General features: G+C 34.6%; 1 protein-coding gene across 4 annotated transcripts in view; it reads left to right on the top strand.

Annotated features, from left to right (window-relative positions):
* Positions 1–27,814, top strand: part of IPO11 (importin 11) — a 215,873-nt gene that overhangs the window by 53,702 nt on the left and 134,357 nt on the right. For all 4 annotated transcript variants that reach the window (XM_032336151.1, XM_032336150.1, XM_032336152.1 and 1 more), the window contains exons 7-16: positions 266–324; positions 4,651–4,699; positions 6,149–6,219; positions 7,790–7,982; positions 8,625–8,777; positions 10,337–10,380; positions 12,016–12,106; positions 14,746–14,793; positions 15,599–15,704; positions 19,019–19,145. In XM_032336151.1, coding sequence (XP_032192042.1) covers positions 266–324; positions 4,651–4,699; positions 6,149–6,219; positions 7,790–7,982; positions 8,625–8,777; positions 10,337–10,380; positions 12,016–12,106; positions 14,746–14,793; positions 15,599–15,704; positions 19,019–19,145 — 941 coding nt within the window. The remainder of the gene's footprint in view (positions 1–265; positions 325–4,650; positions 4,700–6,148; positions 6,220–7,789; positions 7,983–8,624; positions 8,778–10,336; positions 10,381–12,015; positions 12,107–14,745; positions 14,794–15,598; positions 15,705–19,018; positions 19,146–27,814) is intronic.

Genomic DNA, 27,814 nt, shown 5'->3' with positions numbered 1-27,814 from the left:
TACAGTTTTAGAAACAGTAGTAATTAAGATATGTGAGAAGAGCATAGCTTTTGAGTCACAAAGATTTTGTTGTCATTCTGTGTTTCCTACTTGGAAGAGAACCAGTGATCAGGGATTACCTTTCTTTATTATATGAAAGGATAAAGTTAGAGTAACCCCCAATCTTGATGAGGCTTTGCAATTCTGAGTCTTTGTTATGATTATGATTGTAATAGGTTAAAACATGAGGCATTTAGATGCAATAAAGCTCAATTTTACTTTACAGTGCTGCGTAAATTAACTGTTAATGGATTTGTGGAACCTCATAAGAATATGGAGGTGATGGTAAGTGAAAGCAGTTACTGATTCTTTGTGGCTTTGGGAAAGTGCTTTGTATTTTCCTGAATGTTTCAAAGCTTATTCTTTTTACTTGGCATTCATTGATAAGTTTTTATTAAGTGACCTTTATTAAGTGACCTTTTACCATTTGGTATATTTTATACTATACTTTTTAGATATACGGCCTTTTTTTCACAAAAGCAGCTCCTTCGGGAAGGGGAGGAAGTAAGCCTAGGACAGTACTCAGAGTGCCATGATACATTGAGAGTGTTATTTATAATTTGAATTGAGGTGAACTTCTTGAATTTGAATGCTGTTACTACATTTCTAGGTCCATTGTGGACTTAGATATTTAAAATGAATTCTTTTGTTTCCTCATAACATTTATGTGTACTCTTTGTAGTCAACTGAAAATATATATACAAGAAGGGAAAACCTTATTGTTAAGCCCAACATTTGTGATGTATATTTATTGTTTGTATGGCATCGTCTACTTTTTCTGTCCACAAGAGTATATAGCTGTATATATTTTATCCTGAAACAAAATGAGATTGTATTACGTATTTATTCAGATCTGTGTTAGTTTTCACAGTGAGTTTAAGTCAGCTAAAATGTTGCTTTCTATAGGTTTCTATGGCTTGCTTTCTATAGGTTTCTGTAGGTTGCTTTGGGGCGTTGAACAGGAATTGTGAAATACGTATATCTAATTGAGTCTTTGGTTTGCTCTACCAGATTTTACTGGAGTTACTCTGTTTGTTTGCTTTAAATCACTTTTAGTGTACTATGGCTGTCATTAAGATTTTGATTGCAGTAATAATTCTACTGTTAAAGGAATTTAAAAGCTGGTGATACACATCACTATAGTGTGATGGCTGTTTTGTTCTAAAAAAGTGTACATGCTTATTTTTTTTAAAGATAAATACAGAAGGAAAGGAAGTAAAATAGTCATTTGAAAACTTGGTATCAAAGATATTGCTAAAATTTGTAAGTATACTTTAAGACATTTAGTACATAGTCTTTCAGATACTCCTCTCTTTTTCTCAGTTTTATGTAAATAAGACCCATATGCTGTTTCTTGACTTGCTTTTTCTTCAGCTTAGTATGTCATTTTTCTCATGTATATTGTTCTCATGTCAGTAATACAGGTTATGTTTTTAATGATTCTTGTGATTACTGTGAGTGAGCTAGTTTTTAAAAAGTGATAACGTTAATATAGGATTCCTCTAACTTACCTGCCCAGCTATCCTTTGGAGCTAGGATTTAAATATAGTATTTAAGAGACTCATTTATTCATTGCAAAGTAATGATAAAACTGAGGGTTGCTGGGGGGTTGGAGGGGAGGGATAGGATGGCTGGGTGATGGACATTGAGGAGGGTATGTGCTATGGTGAGTGCTGTGAAATGTGTAAGACTGATGAATCACAGACCTGTACCCCTGGGGCAAATAATACATTATATATTAATAAAAATAATTTAAAAAAAGAAAAGTAATGATAATGACTAACAAAAAAATAATTCTGAGTTATTCACTGATGGTGTATAGGTTGTTTCCAGTTTTTAATTGTTGTTCAGTGATGTCGGAATGAATATTTGGATATATAATGTGTCATTGTGTACTTTTCTGATGCCCTCTTCAGGCTAAGTTATTAGAATTGGAAATGGTTGATTCAAGTATACGCATATTGATAGCACTGATTCATACTATCAAATTACCAAAATATGTATCAAAAATCAGCCATAATTTTAATGCTGTTCTATTTTAACTATTAATATTTATTGCCATACTGCCATACTGCCATAAAACACTTCCAGAAACCAATTAGACAGCTTCTCCTAAATTCCTGCACCAGAATGCATTAAGTTGCGTAAAGGCAGAGACTGTTTCACTCACTTTCCATTCCAGAGCTTAAAATAGTTTCTGCCAATAGTAAATGCTCAGTAGTTTATGAATGAATATGTGAAGACTCTAATTATTTTTATATGCAGTATGATTATGAATATCATAAATTATGTAACTGACAGTTTGTGTTTATCAGTGTTTTGGTTTTTTTTTTGAATAAAAATAAATCAATTTGAATCACATTCCTATAAAGCGTAATAGTGGTTTTTAGTGGAAACTGTCAATGTTCTATGAGTTTTTGGCTTTCCCTTGAGTCTTTCTTCTATATGCTGAAACAGTATGTCAGCTTTTACTTAGTTCAATGCTGTTTTGTAGTAGTTAAGGTATATTGACTTGTTGGAAACAAAATAGAATTTTAACAAGTTAAGGGCGGTTTCTCAAATAACATAAAGATCTTAAAAATAATATGGAACATAAAAGATGCTTTAGCGGGGTGCCTGGGTGGCTCAATGGGTTAAAGCCTCTGCCTTCCGCTCAGATCATGATCCCAGAGTCCTGGGATCAAGCCCCGCATCTGGGTTCTCTGCTCAGCAGGGATTTTGGTTTCTGGAGGCAGACAGATTTGGATTTGAATCTTGACTTAGCCTTTTCCTGATAGTGTGGCCTCCGTCTGTTTACTTATTTACCCTGATAATCAGTGTCTTTTTTTTTTCTTTATAATATGAAGATGAAATTAATGGTGGCTACTTCATTGGATATGTGAGGATTAAGGGAGACAATGATTTTTTTGTAAATGTTTCAGCTAATTAAAGTGCTCTATAAATGATCATTTCATGGTTAGAGTTACTATGTTATTATATAACATAAATCATAAGCTATAACTTAGTTTACTTGGACTACAGATTCATCAGCTGTCTATAATTCTATAAATTCCTGATTCTCTTGATCACCTTACTAAAGTTGATGACTTTTATGATTTTCTACTTTCCTTGGAGAATCCCAGTTGATAAATTAATATTATTTATAAGGAATAGTGTAAAATTCTTTCTTTTTTTTTTTCATATTTTGTTGTTGTTGTAAAATTCTTTCTATGTTACCATTACTTTAAGGGATCATTAGTCTACTGTATAAATTTAAAATACATATGGGATCTCAATGATCTTATTTTTCCTGTAATGAAACATTTGCCTCTTCCATCACCCTAGGAATTACTTTTTTGTTAGTTATCATTACTTTTCAGTTATTCTCAACTGTGGTTAAAAAGACTGAAATAGTGTGACAAGTGTAAGATGATGGAATTCCCAAAGGATGAAGCAGTAGAGAAATTGTCATCTTTCAGTTTCAGTTTCCTTATTGAGTTGTACGGTGTATTCCATCATCTTTAAGAAGGAATAAAAGAAGACTGGAAGCACTCTTTTTTTGTTCTACTTTCATTCAGCTTTTGTTTATCACACTGAGAATTCAGAATTCTTCATTTTCTGCCCAAAATGACAGAGAAGAAAATTGACAAGAGGAAGAGGTTTCATAATTTTTACATGAATCAGAAGATGGATGCTCTAGAAAGACTGAGAGCAGCGTTCTAGGCCCTGATGGTGATGGTGAAGTTGTCTAAGTGAAATATGTTTCTGAGTCATCAGATGATGATATCCTTGTTGAATTGTCCCAAACTCAAGAATGGATGAGTGGACAATATATTCCTAAGGACAAAGAGGAAATAACACTATTCTAGTTAGCTACTCATCAGGAAAGCCTTCACCATGTAGCTATTTTGAGCAAAAACCTTGGACCATCGTATTTATTACAAGTGCATGTGACGTCTTTTATGATATTTATACACCAAAATTTTTTGATCCCAAAAGTCTGTGGTGGTTGAATTCTTAAAAATTTTTAATAAGGTTGTTTTTTACTATCCCTTTATATCTGTAAACATTTTATAACATTTCTTAAAAGACATTAACAAATAAGGGTTGTTTAGATTTTTACCAGACCATAAATGGTGACATGCCTTCTCATATCTGAAGGCTAATAAATTTGATACTTGGGATTAAGAGCTTCTACTTTAAATAATTAGTACTATTTATTCATATATTCCTGGATTCTGGGATAGAGTAATAAAACAGTGAATTTCTCAGTCTCAGGGAGGGTACATTCTAGTGGGAGCAGACAGAAAATAGACAAACATTATGCCTGGGGATTATAAGAGCTGTGAAGAAGAAAATCATTGAGGAGAATAGAGATTATTTAGTTAAATAGAATGCTTAAGTAATGTTTTATTTATTGCAAAGTGATTTAGGTAACTGAAATGAGACATTGAAGAGATGAAATGAAATACTATATTTTCTAATGGAAGACTTGTTAATACTAGAGTATTTTTATTTTATCTCATTTTAACTTTTTAAAATGATGTGATAGATACATTTTAGTATTTTTGAAAAAATGTAAGGGAGATGTTTACAACAATAAATTGAGACCTTAAAAAATTTTTTTCCTAGGGTTTTTTACATGGAATATTTGACCGCCTGAAGCAATTTCTGGAATGCAGTAAGTACTCCTTTGACAATAGATTTTATTTGTAGAATCCTTATTCATAATTTTGCTCTGCTTTCATATCTGAAGAGGCTAAACTCTTCCATCTTGATCATTAATACTCTGAGGTTGAATTGGGAGCTCAGCTTTGTCTTCATACACTGTCTTGTCCTGAATATTACAGAAGTTTTTTTTTTTTAAAAACAGTCTATTTTGTGTCCTGTTTCTTTGTAGATACTTTTACTGTTACTCCTCTTCCATGCGTACATCCACAGTGGTCATGTATTTAATACTCATTAAGTGTAGCTCCTGGGCCACATGCTCCCAAGACTTTGTATATACTGTGTGTTTGTGTGTGTGTGTGTGTGCGCACGCATGTAGTTCATTTTACATGTGGGTATGGCATAAATTACCTTCAATGGTACTTTAATTTTATAAATTTCTTGTAGATTAATTTTCGTGGCTTATCTTGAGGACGCTCTGTCATCCACACAAGAGAATTTAGCATTTATATTTGTGTTATGTTATACTCGTGGTCTGTTTATTATCCTTTTTTCTGTGATTGTAAGCACCTTTGCTGACTGTGCACACACCTGCAAACACAGAGTACACATACATGTGCTTGCGTGAGCACATACACATGTGTACATCCTCAGTGTGTGTTTACATGTATGTGTACTTGGGGACTTAATAGTGTGAGGAGATATTTTAGTGTACAAACTTTTAGAGAGTTGTTGATTGTTTTATGTCAGCCGTTTTCAGCTTAGTAAAAACATTGTTGAGCCTTAAGCCAGGCACTATTCTGGGTACTGTACATGCAAAGATGAATAAGAATAAGACAACTTATATAAAGTAGTTTATTTTTATGACAGTTGTCATTTTCTCTGGTTACCCTGTGGAGAAGCACAGGGAAGAATAGGAGCCCTCCCTGGAGAGGAGAACGATGTAAATGATGAGATCAATAGGAAGAGTATGATAATAGAGAGTAGTTGATGGGCTGGTGGACACTGTTCTGAATGTACACAATTAAGTATGTCAGGGAAATTATCTGAAGAAAATGGTCAGAAAATACAGGAAAAATAATGAGCATGTTACTCTTTTGAGTACTTTGTTTTTACTAATTTTGCTTCTAAATTTCAACTATGACTAATTTCAATTTTGCGAAAATGTGATTGGTAATTCATAGATAAAATTACTACTCCCCTTTTACTTTAACATGGGCTTAGTTTATATTTTAGGATTGATTTTATGAAACATGGTACCAGGGATTACTGTGTCTGCTAAGTGTAATTCTTTTTAAAAAACTTTATGATTAATTTTTTAGAGTTGGGAAAGCACAGTAATTTGTTTATAATGCAAAAATGTATCTGACAGTATTTTTGTGAAAAGTTTTGTCATTGTTTTGATTGTGAATTTATGGAGTATTATAAACTTGTACTAATACTTGAATTGTGTTTTTAACAGGTAGAAATATAGGTACAGATAACGTATGTAGAGATAGATTGGAAAAGACCATCATTCTTTTTACTAAAGTGGTAAGTTTTCTTTTTATCTTAAGTTTATGTTTCCTTAAATAAAATACATGTACTCAGATTTATGAAGGAAAATGGTGTGAACATACGTTCTTTAGTGTAAGGTAACTTTCTGTTTCTAGCAAAGTTAAACTGTATTAAAGTATTTAGCATGCATGTTATAATTAAATCTATATGCCATATATCAGTTATAAGTCACTTTGTTGTAAAAAAAAAAAAACCTAATAAATATTAGAGAGGTTCATTCCTCTGAAGTTTCTTATTCTCAAGCCTACAGGATAAAAGCAGATATAAAGAAGGTACCAGTTGGAGCTGAGCAGGAACTGGGTCATGTATAACAGGCAGTGTAATATCAAGAAGTCAATATATTTAGAATGACAGATTATCATCATCAATATCAAACATCTTTTGAATAGAATTAAATGGGTGCACTGTGCTAGGCAATGTATATAAATTTCTGATAAAACTAAGTTTTATAGAAACTGATTTTTATGAAATTTTGGCCTGGGGATGGTTGGGAGAAGTACATAGAGTTGGGAAGACCTGGTTTGAGGACTGCCTTGCAGTAAAACCGTGGTTGAAGACAGGTAGCAGTATCTAAACTTGTAGCCTATTTTTCTCTTTTTTCCTGAAGTTTGATTAATAGGAGTAAGGTCGTCTGTTCTCCTGTCAGTGGAGAAAAGGAGTAGAAATGAGCCATTCTTAATGCCTTCGGTTTAGTATCAGTACCTTTAGTTTTAGTTCTCTTTATTTCCCACAGTTAGGTTTTAAATAGCCTCAACAGCAAAAGCCTGTCTAATCTTCCAAGATCCAGCAAGAAATTGACTCAGGTATTTTAAGTTAAAACCCAAAAAAACACAAAGCAAAGTAAAATGACATGATGTGGTTAGTCAGTGGATCTGTGCAGTGCTTATAAATAATTTCATTTATGAAATTCACATTTAAAATGTCTGACTTTATTAAAGCTTTAAAAATTGGAATATTTCAAATATACCTCCAAATAGAATTTAATAACTTTGAGTCCCCTTGAGGTCATCACTTAGCTTCAGGAATTAACAACATATGTTGAGGGTTGACTCTGTTTTATCTGTACACTTCCTCTCCCTCTCCTCTTTGCTGGTTTTTTAAAAGCAAATCTGATAATGTTAAGTTATTCTTTTGTAAAGAAGAAGCCTCCCTCATCAATTGTTTGATAATTGAAATGTAGTTTCACTTTTTGCCTTTATTACTTTTGTATACTTTACACTTTTTGTCTTTTGCATACTTTACACTTTTTGTTTCATATTCTCCCGTTGTTACTGAATTAAGTATGAAGTGGATCAATTTTGGACCCTGGACTAGAAATGATAGAAATTTCTTGACATGAGATGCCATCTGACATAATCCACATTATAGGGTGTATCCCAAGAAATAAGGTGCACATGTATTCCATGCAAAACTGGATGTACGTAGATTGTCCACCAAGGTTCAAATCTTGCCACATGTATATTAGCAAAGTTATAAGATGTACTTATGGATCATTATATTCCCAAATGAACTTGAAGAAAATAAATTTTAATTTTTTTCTTTATAGCTTTTGGACTTCTTGGATCAGCATCCGTTTTCATTTACTCCTCTAATTCAGAGATCATTGGAATTTTCTGTAAGCTATGTATTTACGGAAGTTGGTGAAGGCGTTACATTCGAACGATTCATTGTTCAATGCATGAATCTTATTAAGATGATTGTTAAAAATTATGCTTATAAGCCATCTAAAAATTTTGAAGGTAATGCCTTACTGGCAGCTTTTTCCCCTCATTATTTCAAATGTGAAGTAATTGCTATTTTTATATATTTGAAATTCATTTATTTAAGTGTGAAAAGGAAAATGTTGCTTGGACATGAACTAGAGATAAGGATTAGAGAGTTTAATATGTGAGTGCCAGCTTTAAAAGCTGTAGAAAGCATTAGTAATCTATCTTTCGTAGCATAGTAGAAGATCAGTTGAAGCTTTGGGACTTCAATAACCACTGCAGTTCATGTTGTAAGCTGTATTTATTTGTACAATTAAAATTTTTCTTTAACTTCAGTGAGGTTACTTTTAGACATTAGAATTCATACATGTGCATGTATACCAAGATGAATGAGGAATTCTTATAGGAGAGAGAAGGACATACGTATCTAAGTCACTCCAATATGGTGTGATAATATAGCAGGGGATGTACAGGCTGTAGTGGGAGGACAGCTGCAAGACTGATGTGTGTGGTGTGAATAAAGAACTGTCTTCGAAATTTGCCCTTAAGAAAAATGAAAATTTATACACCACTTTATATTCTCCCTCAAGAGTGTATTTTTAAATTTATTTAAGTTACATAATCCAACTTTGGTAGAATCTTTGTATGATTCACTTGGAAATTTTATTTTTCTAGATAGCAGCCCTGAAACTCTAGAAGCTCATAAGATTAAGATGGCATTCTTCACGTATCCCACTTTGACAGAGATATGTAGAAGATTAGTCTCTCATTATTTTCTGCTAACTGAAGAGGAACTAACAATGTGGGAAGAAGACCCCGAAGGCTTTAGTAAGAATCAGTTTTTCAGTTTTTGACTGGCTTTTCTCCTTCTTCCCTAAATACATATCATCTATTTGAATGATGGGCATAACAACATTGTATTGTAATTTTTGATCTGAGAATCTTGGCTTTTAAAAGTTAACATGTCCTTTGTTACCTGTTAAAACAAATTGAGAAGGAGAAGGTGAATGATTTTTTCAAATATATGGAGTTTTCTCCAGAAAAAGACCTTTTAAAATTTTTAGATGTTCCTATGAACATATGATATAGTTTAAAACAAAAATGTAAAATAAACTATCTGTCTCTGTTATCAGGTCAGTTTGTACTTTGTGATTCATTCCATCTTATTTTTTATTAGTAGACATTATTTTTCAAAAAGAAATTTGGGAAATTTCTGAATTACTAAATAGATCACCTATTTAAATTTTATGATGAATTTTTTGTTGATTGAAATATTTTTCTAGGAGATCCTTTTTATCCATTGGAATGTTAATAATAGAATAAAAGTATCAAGGTTCTTCCTACAGAAAGTCAAGAAATCGTGTGCCTAATAAAGTTTCCTGTGTGTGTGAATAGAGTGCCTGTGTGTGAATTACTTAAGCCGTCCTCAGACATAGGCTAGATTTTAGACTCTCCTCATCCCTTTGGGTGACTTTGTGTAGTTCTGTTCATATATTTCCTAAGATTTTAAGAATGCCTCAGATGTTTTTGGAAGACTCCTCTTCTCCCTCTTTTTGTTCTTCAAAAATAATTTTAGTTCATTTAGAAAATACAGCATTTTGGGGGCATGTGGGTAGCTCAGTGGGTTAAAGCCTCTCTGCCTTCGGCTTAGGTCATGATCCCAGGGTCCTGGGATCGAGCCCCGAATCGGGCTCCCTGCTCAGCGGGGAACCTGCTTCCTCCTCTCTCTCTGCCTGCCTCTCTGCCTACTTGTTATCTCTGTCTGTCAAATAAATAAATAAAAATCTTAAAAAAAGAAAGAAAATACAGCATTATACTCTATATATCCTATATTGTTTTTGCTTTTTCTCTTAGCTAAAACCTTATGTTTCAAATCACTTTCTTCATGCCATGTGTATAGTAGTATAACATGAAACACTGAGTTCCTAGACTTGTAGAAGTCCCTAAAGTATTTTACTTTTTTAAAATTTAACTTTAAATATAGAACATTTTTGGAAATGTTAATAATTATTATAACTTATAAGACATTATTATATTGAATGAAATAATCTTGGGATTATAGTTATATTCGAGTGCTTACTGGGTGATATCACATACTCTGGAAGTCAGGAGCCCTTTGATCTTTCCTCCATAGAGAATTTTTAATGAAAGTGAGAATGCTTATGTAAGCATTTGATGGGAGACTACCATATACAGATGTGATCTATACTGTATAGTAAAGAAATCTATGTAAGGCCTTGTGTTTCCAAGGATTTGCTTTCAGTGTTAAGTTTAAAACCATTCATAGAAATAAACTGACAGTATTTAAAATCTTTGTATTCCAAACTGAGACTTTGGAAACACCATTATTACATGGTGAGCATCATTTGTTGTATTTTTAATTGCAGCAGTGGAAGAAACAGGAGGAGATTCTTGGAAATATAGTTTGAGGGTAAGTATTGATTGAAAAAAAATTGATAGGGAAATGCTTAATGTTTCTATAACTCTTAGTCGAGAGTTTAAGAATTCCAAGCGTTAAACCAGATGAATAGGAAACTATAATTGTGGGCATCTGTGTTTGAGAGGAAAGTACTTAATTAAATTATGAACTTTAACCTAGATTTTTATTGTTGTTTATTTGGGGGGTTGCACACTGAATTTTTCTCCATTTTGCAGTCACATTGATGGGAAAGTAATTATCAGTGCAGAAATAAGAAATGTTTTTGAAAATGAAAACCACTTCTTTTTGGCTAGAATGATTTTCTCCTCTCAAGTATTTCAGTAATTCTGAAGCTTTTTTTGATACATATTTCTTGTACCACTGAGTCTGATTCCCAGAGACCAGCTCATTGCTTTTAATTTTAGAATGCTTTCTAAGTCTATATTTTTTGTTGTGGCCAACATTTGAGGAGAATTAATCAAATATAGCCTTTGAACTGTTTTTGTGTGTGAAAAGTTGTGTTCACATAATTTATACTATTTTTCTAAGAATGTATGCTAATGATTTTTAGTTTTATAAGCTTATGTAGAAAACCAGCGAGATAGTTAAGTAGAGAAATTATTATTGCTTTAATTTAAAAAAAGTTAACTGCTTTAATTTTTTTAAAACTTTGTTTTATGGAAAATTTTAAACTTAGTAAAAAATAGAATAATGTCATGAGCCCTTGTATTCCAAAGCCCCATTTATCAGTTACCAATTCATGGCTAATCGTACTTCATATGAATACCCCCAACCCCAACTAGGATTATTCTGAAGCAAGTATTTGAGGTGACCTGTCGTTTCATCTGTACATAAATCAGTATGTATGCAAGATTTTAAAACATAAAGCATAGCACCTTCCAAATTCATACTTCCTTTGTATTATGAAACGTGATGGTTTGTTACTTTTAAGAACCAAAGTGAATCAGTTTTGTTATATAGCTAACACTGACTTCTGTTACTGTTTGTTTCTGTTAAAAGAAATAGTATTTGGGGAATGGGAGGGATGGGATGCCTGCATGATGGACATTGGGGAGGGTATGTGCTATGGTGAGCGAGCGCTATGCATTGTGTAAGACTGATGAATCACAGACCTGTACTCCTGAAACAAATAATACAGTATCTGTTTAAAAAAAGAGAGAAAGGAAATACTATTCTACATGGTGAATTGAATTCGCGAGTTGGAGTTGTTACTTACTGTGTCATTGCTAAGAAAAATATATAATTTTTAATGAATTAGTTCCTGGACAATCATTTATAGTACTGAATCTGCAATAAATGTGGCTTTAGTTTTTTTTTTTTTTAACTTAAAGAGTTACTAACTAAAAATGTAAGTTATTTTTTCACTGGAGTTTTACTTTTTGAATGCCTAATGGCAAATGACTGAAATAGGAATCAAATTATAATTTGATTTTCTTCCCCAGTGTATCTATAACAATTATAATCTACTATATGTAAACACATCAAGAATTGCAAGATTTTAAAACATAAAGCATATGTTTGGAGTTTTAGGATTTTAAGAATGAGTATATTCTTTGCTTTATTAGAGCATTGATCAGTACGATATAACATTGTTTTCACTAGAAAATTGGTTTCTTTCCTCTCCAGCCTTGCACTGAAGTACTATTTATAGATATATTCCATGAATATAATCAGACTCTTACTCCTGTACTTCTAGAAATGATGCAGACACTTCAAGGTGAAGTATATTTTATGATACTTTATTAATCCATGTTCAGTTAAAATAGTTTGAGTTCCTGCTTACTATGTGCAATGCATTTTTTCCTACACCATATAATGGGAATCTGAGGAAGACCTGAATGTATTCTTTTCTGAAGGGATGGCTTTCAGAATAGAGAACAAGAATGGGCAACTGGCAAACTGACAAAGGTGGCCTTGAAATAGGCATTGAAGGGGATAGTTGGATTTTGCTCTTGTAAATATCCTAGCAGCATAAGCAAAATAGTAGACAGTAAAGTATATTGCCTGGGGAAATGGTCTACCTAGAGCATGTTGTGAAAGTAGTGGGAGAAAAAGGCAAAACAACAAATGCTATGCTCAGGATGGTGGCAGTGGGAATGGAAAGAAGGTAATGGATGTAAGAGAATGATGATATGAAATTTCTGGCACTTGATCACTGATTGCAGCTTGTGCATAAGTAATTATTATCAACTGTGATTTATCATTTCTGACTTTTCTGCTATATTCTAAATTGCAGGAAGGAGGGTAGTGATCACATCTGTTTTGTTCACACATTATTCCCAATGTCTGGTATTTTCAGTAACTGTTTGTTGATTGACTTTTTGTGACTGATTGTGCTGAGCGAGAGAGACCGAGGGGCGCCTGGGTGGCTCAGTGGGTTAAGCCTCTGCCTTTGGCTCAGGTTATGATCTCAGGGTCCTGGGATCGAGCCCCGTATTGAGCTCCCTGCTCACTGGGGAGCCTGCTTCCTTCTCTCTTTCTGCCTGACTCGCTGTCTATTTGTGATTCTCTCAAATAAATAAATAAAATCTTAAAAAAAAAAAGAGAGAGAGAGAAAGTGACCAGACATGATCCTAAACTGTGGTCTTAATGACAGGGTGGCTGTTATTAGTAGTGGTTGGAGATAGAGTATTACTTCTGGAGTGTGTGTGTAAAGGGCCTTGGGAGAAGAAAAGTAAGTTCAAGGATGGAACTCAAGATTTTCACCTTCAGGCTTATGAAAAGATGAAGGTCGTGCAGAAAAGCCAGGTCAGAGACTCTTGCAGAGGTGTGAGGAACAATATGGAAGTGGATCCTGGAGAGAAGAGCATGTTATTAGAAGTGTCCCGTGGTGAAAGAGGCAGAAGGCAGTGGAATCTTCTGAGACGGTATTTGAAATGTTGGGGCAGAAATTACATTGTAAGTGACCAAGGGATGAGCAGATGATGATCTAAGAAAATAATAGCAAGAGAAGCTTCTGTAGGGAAGGAGATTCCTGATCTAGTTTGTGGTAGTGAGTGGGCAGCTCACTTTTCAGGCTTTGGTTCTCCGAAAAACCCAAAGAGTGTTCTTAAATTATAAACCAAGGGAAAAAACTTTCAGGTTTTACTTTGTTCATCTGTGAAGGTAATTTGAGTGTTACTTGAATTTTCATATGGATTGATTTCTAAGATACAGTTATTAATTTCTTCACGTAGGATTATTGATTCTTACAGTTGATAATACTTGGACTGCTTCGGTTTCTTTTTCTTTTGAGTTTAGAATATCATTTCCATTTTCTTCTATGTGTCTGTTTTTTTTTAAACCACTGTAGGAAAGTGGATAAGCTATTTAGGTTACACTCTGATAAATTGTGTGGTGGTAAGGATTTCAGTGGTTTCAGAGTTTAGTTTTCTTTCCAGTAATGGAGCAGTTGGTTTATTTGGGTTGTATTTAATCTTAGACTAGTGAGCTTAAGAATTCATATTTAACAGCAGAAGAGTGCTCTGATAAACTCGCTAGACATCTTTCTATTCTAAAGAAATAGACTTTCTAAGCAAACTGTGTTTTTCATGGCTTAATGACACTCTCCTCTCTGGATAGTGGTAGGAGACTGCCAACTTTTTGTCAGAAGTTCCCACCTGACGTGATGGCTTTCCCTTCCTGTCTGCACTTTTTCTTTTGTTGCCATCTTTTAATGTACTGTCATGACCTGGTTTGTTTATTATGTCAGAGTTTCTTGTGTGAATGACCTGTGCTGTTCCTTTTTTGTTGGTTTGTTTTTCTTTTGTGGGATTCATCCTTTTATTTTTTAAGAATTCTCTTTTAAATTAGGGTATATAAGGTATTATATACTAGTTAGCAGTTTGTGGCATATATTTTTTTGGATTGTTGCTTGACATGACATTTTCAAATAAGTTATAATGATTTTTAAAATTGTAATATGGCTTTAACAAAACAAGATGGGATCGGGAGAGAGACAAACCATAAGAGACTCTTAATCTCACAAAACAAACTGAGGGTTGCCATGGGGAGGGGGGTAGGGAGAGGGTGGTGGGGTTATGGACATTGGGGAATATATGTGCTATGGTGAGTGCTGTGAATCATGTAAACCTGGTGATTCACAGACCTGTAACCCTGAGGCTAATAATACATTATATGTTTATTAAAAAATTTTAAAAAATTATTCAAAAATTGTAATATGGCTTTACATCTTGCATCCGTGCTCTCTAATGGTGATGATAACAAAATCTAGGCTTTCCCTTTGTACCTATATGTGTATTTAATATCATGAAATTTATTATATGAAACCAAAGTGATAAACTAGTAAATGGAGTTGAAATAGAATATTTTTTAAAAACTAGTTTTATTTACCTTTACTGATACTTATGTTTTCAGGACCCACTAATGTGGAAGATATGAATGCACTATTAATCAAAGATGCTGGTATGTTAAACTAAACTGATTTAGAAATATTATTTCTTCAGTAATAAATATTTGGTATGTTTGCTTTATGGCAGTGTTAGGCTGGGAGATTGGGTTACAGGAGTACCTAAAATATAGGAACTGTCTGGCGGGGGAGACAACCAAGTAAGCAGACAATTGATTATACATATTATCAGCTGATTAATGTTAAAATAAAATAGGTGGCAATTAGATAGTGCACTGGAAAACTACAAGGTGGTTTGGTTGTGCCTAGGGAAAGGCCCCTAGAGAAGTATAGTATGAGAATACCAGGATCAGTGGGAGTTAACAAGGGGAGGGGCTGTGTGAGAAGAGGGTTCCAGGCAGAGGCAGCAGTATGTACAGAAATTTGAAGGGAAGCGGAGCAAGCACAGTTAAGTGTTGAACTGGGAGTATTTTGGTTTATTTGGAACATAGAGTGTAAAGGGTTATGGTGAGAGATGAGGCTGGAGGGAGGTAGGTAGGGACCAGATCATAAAGTATTGTGTCCATTTAGAAGTAGATGTTATTTTATAATTTTTAAAATTTGACTTGAATGTATTTGAATGAATGTAGTTTTCTGTTTGAAAGCACTAAGGAATATTTAGGAAAAACCATGTAAAGTAACTTACATAATGATTCTAAAATATCTATTTAAATAATTTCTCTGATTAACATTGTGAATTTCCCTTTATTAGCATTTTACATGTTTTAAAGTAGTCCCTATGGATTAGTTTCTTATATAAGATACTTAACTTTGGGCCCAGCATCTGAAATTTAAATTCTTTTTCTCAAATCTTCTTTGTAGTGTATAATGCTGTTGGATTAGCGGCTTATGAGCTATTTGACAGTGTTGATTTTGATCAGTGGTTTAAAAACCAACTTCTTCCAGAATTACAAGTCATTCATAATAGGCAAGTATAAAACTTTGTGTTAATAATATACTTAATTTACCTTACTAATTTTGTGATGAAGATAGGAAGGCATTAAAATTGCTTAAAATTTTTAAAGTTGGGGCACTTGGGTGGCTCAGTGGGTTGGGCTTCTGCCTTCGACTCAGGTCATGGTCTCAAGGTCCTGGGATCGAGCCCTGCATCCGGCTCTCTGCTCGATGGGGAGCCTGCTTCCTCCTCTCTCTCTCTCTCTCTTTCTGCCTACTTGTGATCTCTTTCTGTCAAATAAATAAATAAAATCTTTAAAAAAACCCACAACTTTTAAAAAGTTATAGTATGATTTAGCTGATCATAGTAGTGTAGAATAAGACTTGTGACTCTTGGATTTGAAAAATAAAGTTGGTTTGTTTATTTTTACTTCCAATGTGAATTGTAACATGTATGGAGTATTTGGTATTAGATAAGATAATTTGCAGGAGGAAATTTTATACAAAGATAAAGAAAGATGGAGATCTCTAGATTCTAGAAGAAATGTATATACAAAAAAGCCAACTTTATTTGTGTAGAAAGTAGGGGTAAACCTATTGTAAGAAGTAGTCTCACACAAATAATAGCTGTGAAGGATGACCGACTAAATGCCTTGGGATCACACATAGCCTACTGCAAGTCTGGGAGAGGGTAGATAGTTTGGAGCGACACGATGGCAGAAAGCATTTGGATGCACTTTGGGCTTGTATTGAGTTACCCCATTCAGTAGTACAGAGTTGTTTGATGTAGGACTTTTCCCAGTTTTTAAGTTTCACATACTTTTAAAAAGCACTTGACTGATTTTAGGTACTGAATGGCTGAAATGGAAGGATAAAGGTCTTTTGTAGTTTTTGTAATTTTTTTCTTAGTTTAGAGTTAGAGACTTTAACAATTCCAAGAGACTGTGTTCTTGTTTTGAATTGTGCATTTCTATTGATTTATTTCTGTTATGCACCTATCAGAATGCCTGGCACGTAGTCATAGGTCAGGTAACATTTTTTGACTACATTAATGAATGAAAAGAGGCCTTCTATATAAATCTTGAGAGGTGTGCAATTGTAGAGTTGGAGAGGATTTAAAAGTGATTTTCACCCTTCTAAAATCCGTATTACTCTATATATTAACTGAGAATTTAAATAAAAACTTGAAATTTTTTAAAAAAAGAAACAAAATATTTTTGACTCGTAAAGAGCTGTCTGTTCACTCAGCAAGTATTTTGAGTTGGCCGTGAATTTGCTATGTCCTGTAAAGTCTGTGGTAAGTAAGTTGGGCTGTGACTCTGCCCGTAGGAAGTGAGAGAACCTTTGATGCAGAGAAAACCTCCATTAGGTAACCACATGGCCCTTTAGTGGGAGCATACTATGTGGTTTGATTGTCCTTAAACCCTGGAGGCTATTTATTCTCCATCTGTGTTGTCCAGTACAGTTGCTGCTATGTATGGCTCTTGAGTGCTTGGATTGTACCTAATGCAACTGAGGAAATGACTTTAATTTTAATTAACTAAAATTTAAATTGAAAAACTGAAGAGTTTAAAATATGTATTGATTCCATGTTGAAATGATATTTTGCATATATTGAGATGAATAAAAATGTTAAAATTTCACCTGCTTTTTACTTATTTTAGTGTGGGTACTAACAGATTTCAAATTGCATATTTGTCTTGCATTATGTTTCTTCTGGACTGAGCTGATCTAGACCAGTATTTCTCAAAGTTTAATGTGTATATGAATCTCTCAATGGCCTGGTTAAGATACATGTTCTGATTTAGGTAATGTGTTAGGGTCTGGGTCAGACTGTATGATTCCATCATGCATCCAGGAAAATGATGCTGCTGGTCCAGGGAGCCCATTTGGAGGGACAAACTATCCCCTAATTTTAACTCTGCCCAGAAGTGACTGTCGTCTAAGTGAACTTAAGATTTGACCTTTCTGAGCTTCGTTCTCTTTATCTGGAGTGGAATGTTGAATGTGGTAATCTCAGAGATCTGAGATTGGTTCAGAATTGGTGGTTCTGTGGGTTCTCCACTACAGTCTATACAAGTCTCATTTACTTCCACCTCTGTGACTTTGTTTAAACAGACCCAGTTCCTGGAAATGGCAGTTTTTCAGTTTTCTGCCCCAAATACTCTTTATCTTTTTTTTTTTTTTTAAAGATTTTATTTATTTATTTTGTAAGAGAGAGAGTGAGAGCGAGCACAGGCAGACAGAGTGGAAGGCAGAGTCAAGTCAGAGGGAGAAGTCCCCGATGTGGGACTCGATCCCAGGATGCTGGGATCATGACCTGAGCCGAAGGCAGCTGCTCAACCAACTGAGCCACCCAGGCGTCCCAAATACTCTTTATCTTAAAGGCTATTCAAATCTAATTTCTTCCTACCCACTCTTCTCTATTCCTTTTCTGAAATCCTATTATATAACTTTGCATTCTTTAATTCTTTTAGGTGAGAAACTTTTTGAGGGTGGGGAGGGAGTACTTAAACATTGTTTCATCTTTAATGAGCAGTTCTTTCTATCTGCTTCATCATCTTATAGTTTGGTAATTTTCTAAAAATGTGGAATATTCATTAGCTTATTCCATTTGTACCCTGAAACAATTATCATCTCACTACTAAAAATTAGAGAGTATCAAGAAGAGACTTTGGGTTGAAATTCTTATACATAGTCCTTTATAGCTTTGTGGGGTTTTTTCCTCCTTGCCTAAAGAAACTTCATTGCCTTTAGCAAAGACGGGTCATAGAGAAACAAATATGTATACATGTTACTGCAAAGCTTTTACAGCTTTTAAAATGTAAAATCATTATTTTGATAGTATGAGTCACATTCTATAATAGGGCACTTTAAAAATTAGAGAATTTACCCAATATCAGTGTAGGTTTATGTGAGTATGTAAATGTGGAAATCTCTCACAGTATTCTGGGAAATAATCTTTGTAAGATAAACATTTGGATTTGGAAAATTGAGTACAGGAATTCCTTTATTATTACTCTTTGGGGGCCTCTTCAACCTTGGGGTTTGGGACATTAGCTACTTAGGCCTTATCAGATTAACTGTTTTTGGTTACTTGAGGAACAGAAATAGACTTGTTTTTGTGTACATATTTATGTTATGGTTCTTAAATATAAAATAATTAGATTTATAGTAATTTGTTAATATTTGTACTATGGTATGTTTAGAAGTAGCTTTTTTATGCTTTTATATAAAAATAGAGATTGATTCTTTACTATATTTAAAATTTAAATGATGAAATACACTAAATGAAATAGGCTTTGTAAAATACTTACCATTTAAATTTCATGATTTTTCCTTACCCAGGTATAAGCCATTGCGACGCAGGGTGATTTGGCTCATCGGTCAGTGGATTTCTGTGAAATTCAAGTCTGACTTAAGACCCATGTTATATGAGGCAATTTGTAATTTGCTTCAAGATCAAGACTTAGTGGTATGTCCCTTAAATGTTTTAAGATTTTTTTTTTAAATGAGTTTAACCTATGTTAAACTTCAAATTCACACATGGTTTTTGTATCTTTAGAATGTTGGTGGCCTTTCACTGTTGTAGCTGTTCCTTGGTGTGAGGGAAGGAAGTCCTTTGATTATTCTGTGCTCTTCCCATCATTAATCAATGAAAAAAAATTAACTAAGCTGTACCATTCTGAATACTCTTTTTTTTTTTTTAAGATTTTATTTATTTATTTGACAGAGAGAGAGAGAGAAAGAGAGGTAGAGAGAGAGCACAAGTAGACAGAGCAGCAGGCAGAGAAGGAGGGGGAAGCAGGCTCCCTGCTGAGCAGAGAGCCCAACGCGGGGCTCGATTCCAGGACCCTGAGACCATGACCTGAGCCGAAGGCAGAGGCTTAACCCACTGAGCCACCCAGGCGCCCCTAAACTGTACCATACTAAAATTTATAATTTTTTAGTAGGAATAAAGGAAGACTGTGTTTTAAGATCCTTTTATGGCTTACTTGCTTTTTCTTAATTCAGGATAGATTTTGTCATTCTCACGTTTGGGGTTGCACCACAATCACTTTTATCCTTATTGTTGTTGATTCTTCTTTGTCCCTCATTTTTGGAGGGTTTTTTGATGTGTATATATGTTTTTTTTTTTTTTTTAACCTTTGGAATTATTTCCTGTCAGACTTTTTATTTATAGTGTTGATATATTATTTTTGATTTTTTTGTTACTAAAAACTTGATAATGGCTTCTTTGTTGCTTTATTCCCTTAAAAGCAGTAGGTTTGCTGCTTTAATACTTAGGTCAGTTACTTAAACAGTTGTTTTTGTCTTTTAAGAAGGTCCACATTGTGTAGAATGGTCTTTTTCCTCCCCTACTGGTGCTTTGTTTTATGCTTGAGTGAATATATTCATGACCTACTATACATTTTCTTTGTCTTGGGCTTAGATCTGACACTAGCAGTCTTGAAAAGATTGGGTTTAGTTGTCTTTTCCTGGGTTTCAAATTATTTTTATGTAAAATTAAGTGATTGTGTCGTGGTGTCCCCCCCCCCACCCCGAGTTAGGCTAAGATCTTGTTTAATCATTTCTTGATATGCTTCTTTTAAAAAATTTAACCCTGTTTTTTAAGCAAAGGCTTTTTTGTTTTCACATGTATACCACGGTAACATAAACTCCTTCTAATGTTCACTGAAGGAAAACACAATTGGGTAAACCTGTTTTTAGAAGTTCAATATATTCCAAACGCAAAGAACTAATCTTTGCATGTTTTTACTTCAGCATAATCTACTTTGTGTAAATAATTGAGAATTTACTCTAAATATCATGTCGTAATTATTCAGTATTTTAAGCATGGGAAGTTACAAGGGAATCCATCCAGTTTTATTTTACCATGTAAATTCTTAGAAGTTTATTAATAAAACCTAGCTGTTTCTGAGATTAGTATTTGCTGGACTGAATTTACATTTGTAATAGCTTTAAAATAAAATGTAAGATTTGAATTCTTATTTTCTCATTTGGAAACATTATCTGCTCTTCTGTCAGGTGTATCAGAAGACATTAAATGTTTTATGGAGGTGTTACAGAAGGATTAAATTTCAGCTAATTTTCTTTGGGAAATAGAGAAATTTTTTGGATCTTGTACTCATTTTTAATGAACCAATTTAGAGAGAAATAAAGAGAAAAATGATCTATTAGTTCTACACTTTAAAAGTAGATCATTGGGCACCTGGGTGGCTCAGTGGGTTGGACCTCTGCCTTTGGCTCAGGTCATAATCTCGGGGTCCTGGGATTGAGCTCTGCGTCGGGCTCTCTGCTTGGCAGGGAGCCTGCTTCACCCCCTTGCCCCCGGCCTCTTTGCCTACTTGTAATCACTCTCTGTCAAATAAATAAGTAAAAATCTTAAAAAAAAAAAAAAAGTAAATCATTAATCATATATGAACATGTGTTAGTGGAGCAAAAGGGTTTCATGGCCAGGTGATTTGGAAAACACTGGACTAAATATTCCAGTAGTCCTCTTACTTCAGGATTGATCAGAAACTTTAAAATGTACATTTGCCTTGTGACCATCCAAGATGATAATACAGTAATATCCAAGGGATACACTTGGTGTATGGAAATGGTATTATAGATTAAGCTGTTGCCCTTTTCCTGTATATCTTCTAGTGAATTCCTCTCATTTTTACATTTTCCTACAGTTGTTTTATCCTGCCACCATTATTCTGTTCTTACTTCTTTAAGACTGTGTTTTAGTAAGGTACCAAGTTAATGTTGAACACTTTGGCCTCTTGGTATATATAGGATACACTACTTTAATTTCAGCTTGTGAGAAATGCTGGCTAATGAGGGAAGATACTTCATACATATTGACAGACAACAGGGTACAAACATATAGACATATATACATACATGTACACGTGCACGTGTGGATAGATAGGTAGATAGATAGGTATGTAGGTAGGTAGATAGGTAGGTAGATACTCATGTATCTGAATGCTCTCTTGCTTACAGAATCTATATTCTCTTGCTTGAGTGTTGCTGTTAAAGAGTTGAGATAGATTTAATCTTGAGCAACTGTGGTTGTCTGTGTGGCTTCCAAATGTTATGGCCATGTTATTATAAGACTGGCCAGGACAGAGCAGATAAAGTGCAGCAACTTGAGAAAGTAACTTCTCTAGATAGTATAGGACCCCATAAATCTTAGAATACCAGCGGCCACTAGGTGGAGTACATCTCTCTCTGATAGTTGCATGACAGTTTGACATTATATCATTTGATCTGGGGGAATATAATGCAAATTGAGTAACTTTTTTTTGCATTAGGTGAAGTATTTAACTTTTCCTCATTGTTTAACAGTTTGACTTGTTAGAGATAGCCAGATTTTATGAACTAAAACTTGAAGTAGGCATAATGAATAAGCATTTATAGTGCTGCAATATTTGGAAACTTTTTGTAATAAATGTCGGGAAAATTTGGTAAGGTTTAAGATAATTGTTACTTCAAAATTTTTTACTTCCGAGCTTATTTTTGATTCATACTTAAAAAGAGGAGACTTTTAACTTTGTAATCTTTTAAGAGTTAAGAACTATATCAAAGGAAAGGGAAAATGAAGTGACTAACGTAACAAGCACCGATATATGCTCACTTCCTGGTGTCCATATTCTCATTGTAGTAATTTTCCATACATATTTCAAATATTTAAAAAAATAAGGCCCTCCAAATGCAGTTGAATCTGTCTTTCCACTCTCATTCTTTTGTGTTTTTGTTGAGGAAAGGTTTTTAATTTTATTGCAATCAGATTTCTGTTTTGTTCTTTTTGTTCATTGTTTAATCCATTTCTTTACCCTTATTTCTTTATCTAGAATTTATTTTTGAATGTGATAAGAACTGTGGTTCCATTTTTATTTATTTATTTTTTTATAAGGATAACAATGCTATAGTATGCTATTACTGTAGTACTATTCACTGTAATGAACTGGAGTGACTACATTTAGGAGACCTTCTTTTTTTTTTTTTAATTTTTTAATTTTTTATAAACATATATTTTTATCCCCAGGGGTACAGGTCTGTGAATCACCAGGTTTACACACTTCACAGCACTCACCAAAGCACATACCCTCCCCAATGTCCATAATCCCACCCCCTTCTTCCAAACCCCCTCCCCCCAGCAACCCTCAATTTGTTTTGTGAGATTAAGAGTCACTTATGGTTTGTCTCCCTCCCAATCCCATCTTGTTTCATTCATTCTTCTCCTACCCACTTAAGCCCCCATGTTGCATCACCACTTCCTCATATCAGGGAGAGCATATGATAGTTGTCTTTCTCTGCTTGACTTATTTCGCTAAGCATGATACGCTCTAGTTCCATCCATGTTGTCGCAAATGGCAAGATTTCATTTCTTTTGATGGCTGCATAGTATTCCATTGTGTATATATACCACATCTTCTTGATCCATTCATCTGTTGATGGACATCTAGGTTCTTTCCACAGTTTGGCTATTGTGGACATTGCTGCTATAAACATTCGGGTGCACGTGCCCCTTTGGATCACTACGTTTGTATCTTTAGGGTAAATACCCAATAGTGCAATTGCTGGGTCATAGGGCAGTTCTATTTTCAACATTTTGAGGAACCTCCATGCTGTTTTCCAGAGTGGCTGCACCAGCTTGCATTCCCACCAACAGTGTAGGAGGGTTCCCCTTTCTAGGAGACCTTCTTTTTGTACTAACCCAAATGATTACTAACCAGAATATTTGATTAATATACTGGGCTTTTTTGATTTTTAAGGCTTTTGAGCCAGTTTCGTCTTTAAAATTTCAGAAATTACAAAATTTTTTGGTAAATTTCACTTCAGGTATTTATGCAGCCTTTAACACCATTAACAGTAAGTTACTAAAAAATTAGTGTTGGTATATTCTTTCACCCTTGTAAAAGGCTTTATGAAATGTGGATTGTGGTACAACCAGAAGATTTATGGTTTGGAAATACGCCGTGATGGGGTTGTATCTCAAGCAAAGAAGTGGACATTTTTATGGGCAGGCTAACTACCAGTGTAGAAATAATGAATTTCCAATATGGAAAGGCAGTTAATGGCCTTAAGAATGGACTTTTAGTGGCATGTACAGAACTGCACCAAACCCTGAGTGTACAATGGGAGGTACAGCTGGGATTGGGCAGACATATTTTAAGGGTGCATTGAAATTCTTTCCATTCTTGTGCCTTTAATGGGTCTCCCATTTCGGTCACTCATTCTCTCTTACCATTTTGATTTTGTTTCTTCATTTTCCCATTCTTTGAGTTTCTCAGAAACACTGCTAGAGATTTTAAACTCTGGGGGTAGTCTGTGTCTTCACAGAATGAATTCTGAATTATAGTCAGTAGGTATAATTTCCAAAGGAAACATCAACAAAAATCTGTGTTAGAGATATCAAATTATTAGGCCACTCTAAAACCAGGAAGAAAGGAAACTTTAGTAAGCTTCCATTAGTCAGTTTTAGGTTTATATCCCTATGTCTGGTACTTAGAATATATGAAAATGAGCTTTACACCTGAAACTACACTTGAAACAATGTTAGGTGTCAGTATATCTCAATTTTTCAAAAAATTTTTCAGAAAATAAGACTAAGAATTTTTTTTCTTAAAAGGAGATAAATAAATTGAATATGATTTTTATTCTTTCAAGAAACTTACTTTAGACATGTATTTCAGGAGAAATATATAAAATAGTATAATCGACTGATCTTGACTTTTTTGTGGAAGAGAGCAAAAAAAATAAGCATACTAATAGCAAGTAATAATAGTACAAGTGTGTAAGATAATATTACTTATGTTAGCATCCATAATGCCTCGTATGGTGTCAAGACTTAGATAATGTTTATTGAAAGAGTTAAAAGATTGGAATAAAGAGAATCCAGGAATGATGTGGGCTCTCTTAAATTGTTATGCTATTGTTATGCCCCAGTAATGGGTCCGTGATTAAAGGAGTGAGACTGATACAAAGCGAAGGTCAAGCAAAGCTTTATTTCGCGCCAAGCATCAAGAATCAACCTGACCGGCCAGGGCTGCGCCTCTTACAGAGAGGGCGACCCACTCTCCTTTACGGACTAGCTTTTAAGGGCAAAGGCCATGCGGTTGGGCCTGGCTACGCATAGGTGGCCAGTGAAATTGTAACACACAGAGAAAGCTGCACAGTGATGCTTGGTGACCAGTTGAGTTACAGTTTACCCTCTAGTAGACATCTGACCCAGCCTATCACCTTGGTTAGGATTGGCGCCCAAAAGGCTCCCAAACAGTGGGGCCCATTCTCCTTGGTAGCTGGGGAGACAGTATGCAACCCCCACTGATCGGATGTCTCCACCTGGCCTGACCCATCATTGTATCTGTGCTTTGTTACCTGAGGCTGGTTTCTGGGACTTGTTTTTAAGTCCCCTGGGGGAAGGGGAACAGTTTAAGGGTTAAACAACAAGGTTATTGTTTAACCTCGATGGAAGCCTCTGGCTAAAATATAAAAATATAAAATAAGTCCTTACAGTTATGAAGTTATTATTCTGTTTCTCTTTAGTGGATTACTTTATTCTTTTCCATTAATTTTATTTACATTTTCCTGGTGGTCTTCAACACCCTAGACACTGCCATTTCTTTCTGGCCCCAGCACCATGTTGTTTTACTGTGTGGATGGCCTTTACTGTTATGGGCAGGCTGTGGGAGTGGTGAGGAATTGAGCTAGTTTGAGTGTGGAATTCAGATTAGCCACTTTGACAGTTCTTCTAAGGGTCATTGTCACTGAAGTGGGGTATGTAAGTATATGTAAATATCTGATTATTCTTTCTTTTATAACAATCCTCTTAGGCAGTAGGGCTGACCTCTGGTTTCTAGTCCTTTATTTGTCTTTTGCTCTCATGCTTTTCTCGGATCCTTATAATATTTCTTATACTTGAATGGTACTTCTTTGCCCTAGTAAAGGAATTAGATATTAAATTTTCAGAAGTTTTCTGAGATTTCAGTGGGAGTTAGGATAGACTCATAGGCTGAGTTCACACAGTCTAGATCTACTTCCGGATACTTTGGATTCCATTCACCTTTGGAGGCTTTTATTCTATGCAAAGTCATGTTTAGGGTACTTTGTTTTCTTTCATTTACTGGCAAGTATTTATTGAACAAATAGTGTTCTAGCAATTGTTAGACTCTCTTCTACCCATCTTCTGTCACATTCCCCAGCTCTTTATTCCATAAATTTGAGTTTTGACTTTTTCCCCATTACTTATGAATCACTGTGAAATTTATATTATCTCATTGTGGTAAGTACTTCCTGTTTTTTTTTTTTTTTCCATAGCTCAAAAATGGCTAATTTTGTTCTTATTTTTGTCCTTTTTTAAAGTGTGCCTTTGTTTTCTTAAACTTTGTGGGCTTTTTGTTTTGCCTCCTAATTTGGCTTTCCTTTTTTGGAGTTAAACTAGAGTCTAGGCAAGTCATCTCATTTCATTTGGTCTCTTCCTCTGAATGTACTACTACCCTGACTTCCCTTTGTTAGGTGTAGAAATACAGCTAGTTTTTATTCCCATGCCTCTTTTGATTCCTGTACTTAATTTGTATAGATGTCAGGGATATGAGTTAGGTGTGTCTGTGGTCTTTTTGTGGAAAAAAATGAAGCAAATGAAAGGTGAGTGCCATTTTCTTTTTGGGGGCTTTTATGTCATGTTGTCTGTGAATTTAATTATTTACACAGAGCCAGCTGTATGCCTCACACGGTACTAAATGATGACAGTTTAGGTGACCAATCAGTCCGTGTCCTCAGGGGGATTATCCTGTTCTTAAACTTTTCAAGTTTGACATTTTTATTGATAATTGTTTAATACCTGGGTGTCTGGTACCCTTCAAGAAGGTTAAGTTCTTTGAGGGCAAAGACTAGATCTCTCTTAAAGCGTTTTTCTGCAGGATCCAACACATTCCTGGGAGATAACAGCTCATTACTGAATATTTTTAATCACAGGAGTATCTCTTGTTTTCATTAGGTCAGTTTGTGGTAGACTACTTGATAGGGTGCTTTGCGTGTATTAGACTCTCTGATCAGCAAATCTGGTGCATCATTTAAAAGTCTGAAGATTTTCACATTGCCTTTAGAGACATTGAGTAAAAAGGAAAGGCAGGCAGGAAAACATCTGCACTAGAGGCTCTTGGATCTGTGGATTTGGCAATAGAGTGCTTAACATTTGGTGAACATGCCTAATCAGCCTCTCAGAACTTCAGAAGCTCATGTAAAATGGTTAAAACTGTTTCTTTGAAAAATGGTTGCCGAGAAAAAGCCAGTTGCTATTTCAGGTACACTAAATGTAGCATCTAAGAAAGTAATGACTCTCAGCTGGGAAATTAATGTTTTAGATATATGGTTTTACAGAGTAGAGGGAATGTAGTCACGGCTTGAGTTCACTTTTTGAACTCTGGGTTGAAACTCTGGGTTTGGTAGCCTGTGCTAGTTGAGCTGGCCAAATCACGGGTAAAACTTGAAAGAAAATAATGGGGAGATTAAGCTGTCATGATGTGATTTGCCCAGGGAATGTGCTGATATACAGAGAAAATAAGATTGGGGAAAGTCAGAAGCTTGCATAAATCTTTGTGTATTTGCGAACTTTGGGATTTAGAAAATCTTGGAATATATCTTTGGGTAGTTTATGGCTTTCCTGTAATGGATTTGCAGATGGAAATAGGTGTTCTTCCTCCTCATCTTCCCTTCTCATACTACTTTTCTCCTCCCTCGCTCTTCATTGAACATCTCCCAGCTTTACTGGCCCCACCCCATTTGTCTGTCTCTTCTCTCATCTCAACCTTCTCTTTCCCTGTGGCAACCCCGTTGTACTGTTCTCTTAGTGCCACCCTGTCCACACACTTATGGCAAATTATTTTTTTTTCCTGCAAGTACTTCATGGATTAAAGGCTCCTGAAGTAAATTATGGGAAACTGGAGAGGGTGGGACTTTTTATTTTTTTCTTTTCGACTCTTGTTGCAAAGTAAGAGCAATATTTTTTTATTTCTAGATGAAAATTTGCTCTGTGACTCAAGTAGTAACAAAAAGAGTAAAGGAAGTGATTTGGAATAAATTCTTTTGGCATTTGATATTAATGATATTTAGTAGCTCTAGAATTACTAAAAACTAATAACTTTTTTT

This window comes from Mustela erminea, chromosome 3 (genome assembly GCF_009829155.1).
Source record: "Mustela erminea isolate mMusErm1 chromosome 3, mMusErm1.Pri, whole genome shotgun sequence".
In the NCBI taxonomy this organism is placed as follows: Eukaryota; Metazoa; Chordata; class Mammalia; order Carnivora; family Mustelidae; genus Mustela; species Mustela erminea.
Note: the sequence above shows the minus strand (reverse complement) of the source record. Positions and strands in the feature narration are given on the sequence as shown.